Raw genomic sequence first — 11,714 nt, 5'->3', positions numbered from 1 at the left:
ACCAAAAGTAGTAAGTGCAGTCTGTGAATACCAAAAGTAGTAAGTTTAGGATTTTATCTTAAGTTAATTCTGTGAATCGGGCCCAAAGACTAGAGGATGTAGGAGCTAGTAAAACTCCTTACTGTTTTTAATCTGCCAAAGGTGCCCTAATACCAACTAAATAAAGCACTCTGAAGGACACTGAAAGAGCCTAAACCTGCGCTTTCTTTACTAATGGAAACCCTGCCTTTGCTTCAGAAATAAAGAACTGCATTTAAAAGGTGACACAGAGTGAAAACATGAGCTCTTGAAATTCACAGACTTCAGCCAGACACTTTAATTTAGCAATTTATGTAACCCATGTGCAAGTAATTCATAGTTTGATTTAAATGTGTTTAGTTAAATGTTGTTCTCACTATGAAAATGTGACTCTAACTTGTGAAAACTGTTAAATGTGCATTAGTAGAAATAATTTGCATTTGAATTAGCACAACATTTTATAATGTAGAAACAGAACCAGCTCGTGATTTAGCTTGGTCTGTTAGTTTCTGTCGACCTTAAAGATAAGCAAAGGAATGTTTTTCTCTCCATGGGAAGAGAACAGTGGCATGATTTGCAGCTGTGACCTCGGTCTGAGCCTTATCTCTCTAGTTGCTGGAAATGTTGAACAAAGCCTCATTTAATTCTTTGCTTTAGTGAGAACAGAAAATCACGTATTTCAAAAGTGCATTACCAAGTTTAATGTTTCTTGCTTAGTTTAAAAAGGTTATTTTGCAGTTCATGTTATGTGTGTAGTTAGAAATAAAATGTCTCTTTTAAAAGGAAGGTTAGGAGATGAAATTGTATTAAATAAGATGCAGAATGTACCGTGGGAAGGATCTTTGCCTGTCTGAGAGATGACGTATGAAATCTGCAGATGGGTGGAGGCATCCTTTTGGAGAATGCTGGATTACAGTTGGAGGAAGAGAAAGTCACGTCACATGCTTTGTAACATTATTACTTGATAAACGCGTTCCTAGTTAGGAGTTTCAGAGGGAGTTTGAGAGAGCAGAGGGGGGAGCAGAGGAGAGAGAAGAGAGGAGGAGAGAGGACGCTTTTAAGAATGCAGGCAGGAAGACTTTCAGAGCCCTTTGAGAGAGACAGACAGACAGAGATTTAGACGCAAAGCTGCAGAAGAGTTTCAGACTCCGACGCAGAAATGAAGGAGAGGGCAGAAGTGATTTATAGATGCAGTGAAGGAGAGGGCAGACCTTTGATGGAGAGCAGAACGTAGGCAGATTAGATGTAGGTTTAGTTTCATTCTGATTTTTGCTTTGACTAATTGGCTTTGCCAAGGCTTATTTGCTCTATTCTTTGTTTCCCTTCATGGGAGATTCTGCAATTATTAATTATTGATTGGTTTATGCTAACTCACTCTTGTTTCTGGAACTTTTCAGAAGTTCTGACTGACATCTTTTGAGCCCCATTGTCTTAGAATAGGGATTATTTCCTTTATGGAATGCGCTGTTTGCAAATTATGATGCTTTGTGCTAACCTAATTTTTCTGTTATCAATTCTGTAACCTGATTGATACCTGACTACTGAATGAAGAGTCAGAGATTCTTAAATTTTGATTGGAAAATAAATCCCTTTAAAACTGCTCATAACTCTCATTATTAGCTAAAATGTTTATCTGCATTTTATGAATTGCTCATGTTTATGTAGAAGCTCCCTGGTCATAAACGGTGGCAAAGATCCATTGACCTTTAGCGGAAATCCGGGAAACGGTAATCAGAGGAAATGGTGTCACATTTCCTAGATTTTCCAAAGCGAGATTACCGTGGGATTACCGCTGCAACAGGATGGTAGCAGAGTTAAGGTTAAACACCTTGACCAGAAGGAGCAGAGTTTAGGTTAATGCCCTGGAAGGAGCTACAAAAAAATTGCCCAAGTTAGAATAAGGCCCAAGCCCCAAAAAGTCCTGATTCCTGATTCCAATGCCCAGAAGTTGAAGATTGGCAAAGCGGTATTAGAAGGCGGTCCAAGAAGGTGGTTACTGAAGAAGATGTGAGTATTAATAGGGAGCAGCACATTTGCGTTAATTTCTGATTGCGGTAAATTTTGATTGAGGTAATTGCATATTGCGGTAATTGCGTTTGATTAGATCATGGTATGCGGTAATGGCATATGCGGTAATTGCATTGGATTAGATTGTGGTATGCGAAATTTCAGTTGTGGTAATTCCAGTTGCGGTAATGGCGGTTGTGGTAATTGCATGGAGTGTGTTAGATTGCGGTGTTGATTTGAATGTGTGATGTCTTGCGGAGTTGGAGTGAGTGTTGAGTGATTGTGAGATCAGGCTGTGAGCGCGCGCAGCCCGGGAAAGTCTTAGGCTCGACCAGTAGCTTAAGCGATTGGGTGTAGAAGACACCCGCGGTAGATTTTGTTGACCACCGAAAGGGGATCGTGAGACGTCATCGATTGCCCGGACCGAGATAGGGGGTGCGAATGTGTGAGTGCGTGAGTAACCAACGCTGGTCGTGGGTTGTTGTACGTGGAATTTGAGTATTTGTAACCTATCAGAGGTGATTGTCTGGTCGGACGTGGACAGACAGTTGCCAACCGAGGTCGATAATTTCGAGAGACTGTGGATGGACAGTCAGAGAAGTAACTCGTTTGGGACAAAAGGTTATTTCAGCGTATGAAAGGGACGTGTGAGTGAGTATGAGAGGGTGAACCGCTGCGAGCGGGGGAATAGTGACATCAGAGTGTGCTGCGATAGGTTCGTTGTGTGATTACCGTATCGAGATTGGTTTTAAGTCTTCAAAAATTTAAACTGCAACAGGATTGGAGGGAAAAATTTGACGTTTGCGGAATTGAATACAAATATTGGATTGAATTATTGCAGAAATGAAATTGTTTAAAGGTTTTAAGACACTTTTGAGAGGTAAATCGACAAATTCGATTTGGGTCGGTGACGAGACCCCACCTGAGGGAACGCCTGCACATTTTATGTTAGCGAATGTGGGATTGTTTTCATGTTTGTGGATTCGCCAATGGTGCAAGCTTACTGAGAAAGAGGGTCCTTTGAGATTTCCAAAATATGGTACTTTTGAACTGCAAATTATTGACAGATTAAGAGAAATGTTATCTGAAATAAAGTCACCATCTAGAGCCGCACAATTTGAAGCCTTAAGCTTGTGGGAAAAGACAGCAAGAGACATAGAAAGAGAGAACGATAGGGTAAAGAATCAGATACAGGAGGAGGAAATTATAGATGACAAAAAGCCTCAAACCGATAGTGATTTAGGGGATGGAATATTGGATGCATTATTAACTGAGTGTCCTCCACCTAATGTGGTCCTCAGTACAAATTATGATAGTAGTGTACCAGCAAGTACAACAGTGGCTACTGCTTCTGTTGAACCAAAGAAAATGCAGATTGAGTTAACTCTAAAGACGTTCCAGATTGCCCCACCACCTGTTGATTCGATACCGATAGTGATACATCCAGGCGTTAATGCTCCAATTGTGACTGATTCGGTACAAAAATTACAAACTGTAGCTGCACAAACAATGCGTAGACAAATTTTGACTGTCCAAATTAATATGGTCCCAACTCAAGAAGCTCAAAGAACTGTAGAAGGAGTAATTACATCAGGGTTTATCTCGACATCTCAGAATTCACAGATTACAGAACAGAAACTGCCCCAGACAGTTCAAGCATTGAAAGATAGAGAAAATATTGTCTTTAAAACACCAATAGCAAAGGGAGAAACAGATTTAATTGAAGATGGGATTTTTCGACCATGGTTTGAGGAAGCAGCAGGGATTGAAAGGACAAAGAACATGGTAGAACAAATTGACCCAGAAACTGAAAAAGAGAGACTACACAATGTTTCAAATTTAAAAATTGAACTTGAAGAAATTCTCAGGGAAGGTTTAGATCTTGGTAATTTGAACCAGTATCAGGAAAAAGACTTAATTTACTTGAGTAAGGAAATTACAAAATGTGCAGAAACTATACGTGACAGACTGACTGATTTGGCCCGAAAAGATGTAATGTAATGTAATGTAATGTAAAGGTGCATTTATACCGCGCGGCTACCACTCCAAGGAGTATCTTGGCGCTGAGTCAACCAGATGGAAAAGTTGAGAGGGGAAGACATAATTCACACAGGCACCAAGACTACACCATTGCTAAGCAAGCCGCGTCAGTAAGAGAAAAGATCCATGTTTTCAGAGCCTTTCTAAATTGGGCCTCCTGCGACAAGGATCGGATGAAAGAGGGAAGACCGTTCCAGGCTTTAGCACCCAAGACAAAAAGAGATTTGCCACCCTTGGTAGCTAGCCTGAATTTAGGGATAGTAAGCAGATTCAGTCCTGATGATCTCAAACAGCGTGCCGGATGGTAACGTTTAAAGCCATGACACAGATGCTTCGGACCTTGCTGATGGAAGGCCCTAAAAGTGAGTAAAAGGATCTTAAAAAGAATCCTTTTACCAATGGGGAGCCAGTGAAGAGTATTCAGTGCCGCTGATGCAGATGATTTACGAGGCCAGCGTAGTACTAAACGAGCCGCAGCATGCTGGACTATTTGTAGTTTACGTAGTACTGTTTTATTGGCTCCAGCATATAAACTATTACAATAGTCCAGCCTAGAGGTGATCAGAGCAACTGCGACTGTCTTCCTAGCTGGCAAGGGCAGGAGATCAAAAAACTTCCTTAATGATTTTATTATACAGAAGCATGAGCCTGCTACAGTCAGCGCTTGTTGTTTAAAGGATAGCTGGCAATCAAACCTGATGCCCAAATTCCGAGCAGAGGTGATGGCCATAGGGGGAACTTCAGCATCCTCGGGCCAGCAAGTTGTTGGGGAAAACAGGTTTTGTTTACCAAAGGGAATAATTTCTGTTTTGCCAGCGTTGCATTTAAGGTGATTGTCCGCCATCCAATGAAAAGTAGCAGCTAGACACTGTCTGAGATTGTCCTCACTATCTAAATGGTCGCCATCTAGTACTAAAATAAGCTGAGTATCATCAGCGTACGAGATACTACTAATCTGGAAACTTGTGATTAGTTTCATCAGGGGGACCATATACAAGTTAAAGAGCAGTGGACTCAAGCTTGATCCCTGAGGAACTCCAGAGCTAAGAGGTCTGGCCTCAGATTGAAAATTACCAAGCACTGTAACTTGTTGTCTATTTGTGAGGAAATTTTTTAGCCAGGCCAGAACCACCCCACCTACTCCTGCGGCAGCCAGACGGTTCAGAAGGATGTTATGAGAAACCGTATCAAAGGCTGCCGACAGGTCAAGTAGGATTAATACAGCTTTCTTACCCTGGTCCAAGGCCATCCGAAGGGTCTCTGCTGTAAACAGCAGGGCAGATTCGGTAGAATGATTAGATCTGAACCCTGACTGATTGGAATGCAGAATATTATTTTCTTCCAAGAAACTCGTGAGCTGGTAATTCACGAACTTCTCAGTCATTTTGGATAGAGCAGGGAGCAGGGATATTGGCCGTAAATTGGAGAGGGTGGTCGGGTCGGCTAATGCCTTTTTTTGAAGAGGCTTAAGAGCAGCAAGTTTCCAGTCGTTTGGAATATCCGCTGTGGCTAGAGATGAATTAATGATCCCATTAATAATGGGATTCATTACTGTGGCTAGGGTATGTAGGACTAATGCGGGACAGGGATCAAAAGGCGAGCCCGATTTACAGGCTAAAATGGCCTTTAAAGAGTCTTCCAGCGTTACGTGAGAGAATATTTCCAGAGTGGCTGTACTTTCCTTGCTCTCTGTGCTCTCAGTGATTTCTGTGATTTCTATAGTGGACGATGTTTGGGGGAAAGTCTTAACAATGTCCAGGATCTTATTCTCAAAATACACTGCAATTTCATCACAGAGTTTCTGGGATGGCGGTATTTCCTGCCGAAGGACTGACGGGTTAGTAAAATCCTTGACTATTTTAAAAATTTCTTTTTCCTTATTGCCTTGAGCTGCCACAGAAATGGCCTGGAGAAAATGCGCTTTCTTAGCTGACTTTATGTGAGCATGATAGATTCTTCTTGCTTGTTTGTAAGTGTCCCGAGCAGAGGCTTCATATAGCCTGCGCCATCTCCGTTCCAGTTTTTTTAACTCTGTCAGTTCTGATCGTAGGGCAGATGAGAACCAAGGGGCTCTCCTCTTTATTGTTCTAACATTAGAACTGGAGATCTGAGACCTAATAGGGTCTAATTGGTGACCTACCCTGTTTAACCAATCACAGAAACCTTGATTGTCTCCAGTTGTATTCCCTGTTGTCGTAGGTGCACTAGATATAAGAGAATCAATCAGATCAGGTCTCTTGGATAATTTCTTCCAATTGGGTTTACACAAGGACTTGGAATTAGGTTTCCTGTTAAAAATCGGTATCATAGTTTTATGGTTTAATGAAATATGAAAAGGTATGAAAAAGTGGTCAGACCAGATCTGGGGACAGGGTGATTTTACAACAAGTTTAGTGGAGTTAGAGCAAATACAATCCAAAATGAGACCTCCTGAATGTGTACTTTCATGGGTCAATAGGGTGAGTCCCAGGACATTGATAGTCTCCATAAAGCTGTCAACTCCAGGAGCAGAGGGAGAATCAAGATGCAGGTTTAAATCTCCTAACACAGTAAAATTAGAAAATCTAAGCACTAAATCACTTAATATGTTTCCCAAGTTGTCAAGGAATTCCTTCGCTGGGCCTGGGGGGCGATAAATCAATACCCCAGAAAAGGTGAACGAGTCATGGATGGCCAGGGAGAAGGCTAATGCTTCAGCTCCTTTAATGTCTACCAACTCGTAGGAAGAGCATTTTAAGGAATTGCGGTGAATAATAGCAATGCCTCATCCTCGTTGTAAGGGTCTATCTAACCGCTGTATTGAGTAGTCTTGTGGTAAGGCTATGACTAGATCTGGATTACACCACGGCTTCAGCCAGGTTTCGGTGACCAATATCCAATCTAGCATATTGTCAGAGATCAAATCATGTATATTTTGGGCGTTATTACAGATAGAACGGGCATTGATAAGGCCACCTCGAAGTGCCGTCGGATGGGCAGGAATCTTAAAATGCGTCCGATGGGGTGCGAGAAGTGGCAAGGTATCCCTGGGCAACATGTTCGGCATACACAAAACAGCAGATGCAGAGAATGAACACCTACGATAGGGGTCCGCCTCCACGCCTCCGTGACGCTGACGGGCGCAGACGGGCAGGACTCTGGCCTGACTCAGGCACGAGTCAGGCGCGACCGCTGCGCGTTATCGCTGCGCGAGCTAAGGGAGGGTTAAATAGAGACTCCCCACACGTTCGGCTGAGCACTAGAGCGCTCAGTGCAATGGCACCACCCGCTAATCCAGTCCCCCAAGATGGCGGCCAAATACAGTGATACGGTGATGCAATCCGCTAAGTAGCGGTGAATTCACAAATTGCAGTGCAGGAGTGTGGGCGGCTAAGAATACAGTTAAAAGCAAGGTATGAACAAAGCAACCAACTGAAATACAAAACGAGGAATAATTGTTAAAAAACGCCAGTAAGCTAGTAAGTTGCGTTAAGATAAGCGAAGCGCTAGCGAGTACAAAGCGCCGTAGTTAAATGTCTGGCTATCCCTTAGTGCATGAAACTAAGCGGTCAGCTTAAATAGAGAAATTGATGTTTCAGGAAGTTTTCAGTTTCAGGAAAGCTTCAGGGTACAGGTGGATGATGAAGCAATTGAGACAACACGTTATTCACAAATGCGATTACACGTTGCAGAATGGGTGAAATACATTTGTGAATGGAAGGGTTTTGAGAAATTAGGTGGGCAAGGAAACATGAAAAGAAAAAGAAACCGCCAGACCTAGAAAAGAAATGGGAGAAGAAAAAGAAACCACCAGACCTAGTTGAGGAAAACAATGAACAGGGTGAGGGAGAAACTTCAGCTTATCCATTGAGAGAAATAGTGGGAGAAGTGTATGTTCATGTACCACGGGACAAAGGTGAACTTGCATCATTTGTGAACAAATTTCCAAAATTGAGAGACAAACCTGTGTGTACCACACAAGTTGATGGATTTCTTGAAATCTCAAATGTATTGTGGATTGATTTCAAAATGTTCTTTGACACTGCAGAGCTAATTGAATTGTGGTTTGAATGTAAAGCGGTTGTGCAAGGGTCAAGTGAGGAGACAATGAGAGGGTCTTGCACTAATGCACCATCTTCTGTTATGGAGAAAAATGAAGCAGTGGTTACTTTTCTGAAGGGCCTAGTGACACTAAAAGATCTTAATTGGGTAAAAATCAAGAGAACCTCACAAGAACTAAAAGATTTGGTTAATGAATTATGTGAAAGAGTGTGTCATGATTTTCAACAGCACAGCAAGAGAGAGTGTACTCATGTTAGTGACATGAGAATCTTTGTGTCTCAATTTGTTATTGGATTAATGATCTTTGGTCAGATCAGTGTGTACATTCAGCAAAGTGTGGTTGGTTGGCAAAGAAAGTTGATAGATGGGATTGTAAAGATAAAGGTGAGATACAAGGTGTGGTTCCACAAGCAGGAGTACAAGGTCCTGAAGGAGGAATTGGTGTTTTACAGGACAGACATAGAGGAGTTTTGGTTGGTCTAAATTCAAGTATGGATGTCGCGATGTTGAAGAAAGTGACCTTTTGCCATCTTTGTAACAGATTTGAGCATTGGAAGAGGAAGTGTAGACTTAAACCTGATGCAGTAAATGGAAATGCACAAATAGAGGGAGAAATGCAGATGCCAGTTCAGCAAAAGCAAATGGCAATTCAGAAACAGGTACCAATGAGACAAGTTCTCCAAGCCCAGATCGTCCCACAAATTATGGGAAGCCCTCAGATTAACTTAAATCAGTTGTCCAAAGCAAATTTGAATTTTTTTCAGAACATAAACCAGAACACGTTTCAACAGTTGGCTGTATTTGAAATCAACAATTTTGTCCTCAACATTTCTGAGATCATTAGATCTATTGTGAGAACAGTGGAAGGTCCAGACCTACCTTATTTAGGGAAAAAGTGCGAAGTTGTAGGAGTTTTAAACAAAGAAATTACAAACCCAATTTTAGAAGAATTTGCACCACAAATAGACCCATTTGAAGAAAGTTACCAATTTATTGTTTGTGACTCAGGCCTGACAGGAAAACAATTGTTTTTCAAATTAAACTGCACAATTTACTGTACACCGGACGATATTGAAAATCAGACTCCTGATGAGGATGTACAGTTTAGAATGGTTCAACAAGAGACAGCTGAAGGATTGGTTTCAGAAATGACGGTTGAAAAATTACCCTCTGATTTGGAAGAAATGGTGAACCCAGTAGTATGGGAGTTCACAACGAAAGATGTCGAATTAATAAAAAGTGCAGAACCAGTCTTAGTCAAATTAGAATCAGATGCCATGTATACAGCAACACCATCATACAATTCGACACAATAGACAGTTGCAGGAATTTCACCCGTAACTGAAGATAAACTGAGCGAGGGACTTTTGCAGGAATTGATTGGAAGTTCATGTAACTCTCTGATCACGGGTTTACAGAAACCCAATGAGAAGTATAGATTAGTGCAGAAGATTAGCAGCATAGTTGGTCTGTGTTGTCCTGTGGAACCGAATCCAGCCAATATTCCTTTTCAAATTGCATGTACTGAAGAATGGCTTACCGTTATTGATATCTGTCAGGTTTATAATGAGGATAGTCAGGAGTACTGCCAGAAAGGAGATCAATATCTGGGACACATAATTGAAAAAGGAGCTAGAAAGTTGTCACCAGAGAGAGTGGAAGCAATTCACCAGATGAATCCACCTCGAATTCAGAAAGAAATCAGAATGTTGTTGGGAATGGTTGGCTACCGTAGACAGTCGACACCAAACCTTTCCCTAGTGGCTAAGCCTTTACTGAGGCTGACACAAAAGGATGTGTCTGATCCGCTTCCATTGGACAACGATTGCGCAAAAGCATGCCTAGAGTCGAAAGAGAAAATGTGTTTTGCCCCGGCACTAGGGATGCAAGTTTATTTAAAAGAATATACACCAATTTGCAGTGAGAGGGAGGGCTGCGCTCTCTCAGTGTCTGTTCAAAAACATGAAGATGTTCAAAAGTCTGTGACGTTTTTCCCAATGACCTTTGACCCCATAGTCACAGAAATGCCCAGCTGCCTTAACTTAGTAGCTGTGGTTGATGTCAGTCACAAAAAGAGTGAGAAATTAATGATGGAATGTCCAATAACTGAAATGGGTTCTCGTTTTGTGGAATTGTTACTGAAAAATCTTGAAATTGAAACATGTCGAAATTCAAATGTATTGAGTCTAATGCTAGTAAAGGAAAATGTTTGTGATGAAGCTGAACCTGAATGCCTATGTGTCATGAATCAATGCATGAAGCCAAGGTTAGTCATTAATGCCGAACCTCTGATTGAGCCCGATCATGTCTATTTTGTAGATGGCCAATGTTTACAAGAATTTACCTCAGCACAAGATACAAAATTGAATGTCCTTACCATAGAATGCAGTCTAACTGCTCAAATGAGAATAACAATTGTCATGGGAAAGATAGATGCAAATTTGGTTGCCCAATATAGTGTCCTGCTAGCTTACACATTTAAGGGGAATTTCACATGTGAATCTGAAAAGGACACTATCTATCCAATGTTGATGTCAATATCGAACACTTGTGAAGAGTTGCAGGGTGTACAAGAAACTGTTTCAGAGGAAGAACAACAAGGATGGATCAGAACAGATTTTGAGAAAAACGCAAATGATATCCAAGTATCAGCTGATGGGAGATCAATGTTGCCAAACAGTTTGTCGTTGCCAATGACACGATACATGCATGGACACACACACTTAGAGAGGAATTCAATGAAACGTCTCTTTAGAAAATATAGATACCAGCAAATGTTTAGGAAGCTCGCAGAAGAAGAGTGTCATCGAGATGTGACATGTCAACCAATGAATGCAGGGAAAAGAACACACGCTACAGTGAGTCACATAGGGAGATCAGAAGGTCCCTTCAAAAGAATGCGAAAGGACACTGTCATCAAAATGCCTAATTCCTACACAACCAGAAGAGTTGACAATCACATGGTAGCAAATGTGTTACTGCAAAAATCAATCCCTAAGTATAAATTGCAAGTTTCTCTGAAATCAGATCAAAAGACCCACTTTATCAATGAGGTCCAGAAAATGATATGTGCAGAACTACAGACTGAACAAGTATTGCACTGTAGCTATCGACCTGAAGTTTCAAGCAAAATCGAGCAACAGAAAGACATCATAGAGTCTCGCTTTGCAAAAGTCTGTGTCTCAACATCACTGGAGTGGCTTAATGATGTACCAGTAAAAGAATGTGGTCTTGGCTCTGGCCCCGGGCTTCCTTATCCAGTCCCAAGCGCGCCCCTGTGGTAGAGGGGGCGGACTTGCCATTCTGCACAGAGATCACTTCTCATGCAGAATTAGCGATGCTCACATCAAGGACTCAGAGAGCTGCCTTTTTACCATCCATCTAGCCCCGACAACCACGCTGACAGGCCTTCTGGTGTACCGTCCTCCCGGCCATTTCGGCCCCTTTGCCAGCGCTCTACTAGATTCCATATCAGCTCTTTCCCACTCTACACCCAACTTCACTGTTCTAGGGGACCTCAATATCCACTTTGATGATCCCCTTGACACAGGGGCTGCTGACCTGATTTCGGACTTAGCTGCCTATGGTCTCCAACTGACCAATATCGG

At 41.8% G+C, this 11,714-nt stretch overlaps 1 protein-coding gene across 1 annotated transcript; it reads left to right on the top strand.

The window, feature by feature from the left end:
• Window positions 1–2,205: 2,205 nt before the first annotated feature.
• On the top strand, window positions 2,206–11,390 carry LOC146809821 (uncharacterized). Its single transcript, XM_085616675.1, has 2 exons — window positions 2,206–4,017; window positions 7,627–11,390. Exon 2 carries the CDS (start codon window positions 9,780–9,782, stop codon window positions 11,388–11,390), a length of 1,611 nt encoding a protein of 536 aa, XP_085472801.1. The 5' UTR covers window positions 2,206–4,017; window positions 7,627–9,779.
• Window positions 11,391–11,714: the final 324 nt, after the last annotated feature.

This window comes from Triturus cristatus, chromosome 7 (assembly GCF_964204655.1).
Source record: "Triturus cristatus chromosome 7, aTriCri1.1, whole genome shotgun sequence".
Classification (NCBI taxonomy): domain Eukaryota; kingdom Metazoa; phylum Chordata; class Amphibia; order Caudata; family Salamandridae; genus Triturus; species Triturus cristatus.
This window is presented reverse-complemented; position numbering and strand designations above follow the sequence as displayed.

Coding starts and splice junctions, on each gene's coding strand:
- LOC146809821 (XM_085616675.1), top strand. CDS start 9,780: ATGAATCCACCTCGAATTCAGAAAGAAATCAGAATGTTGTTGGGAATG.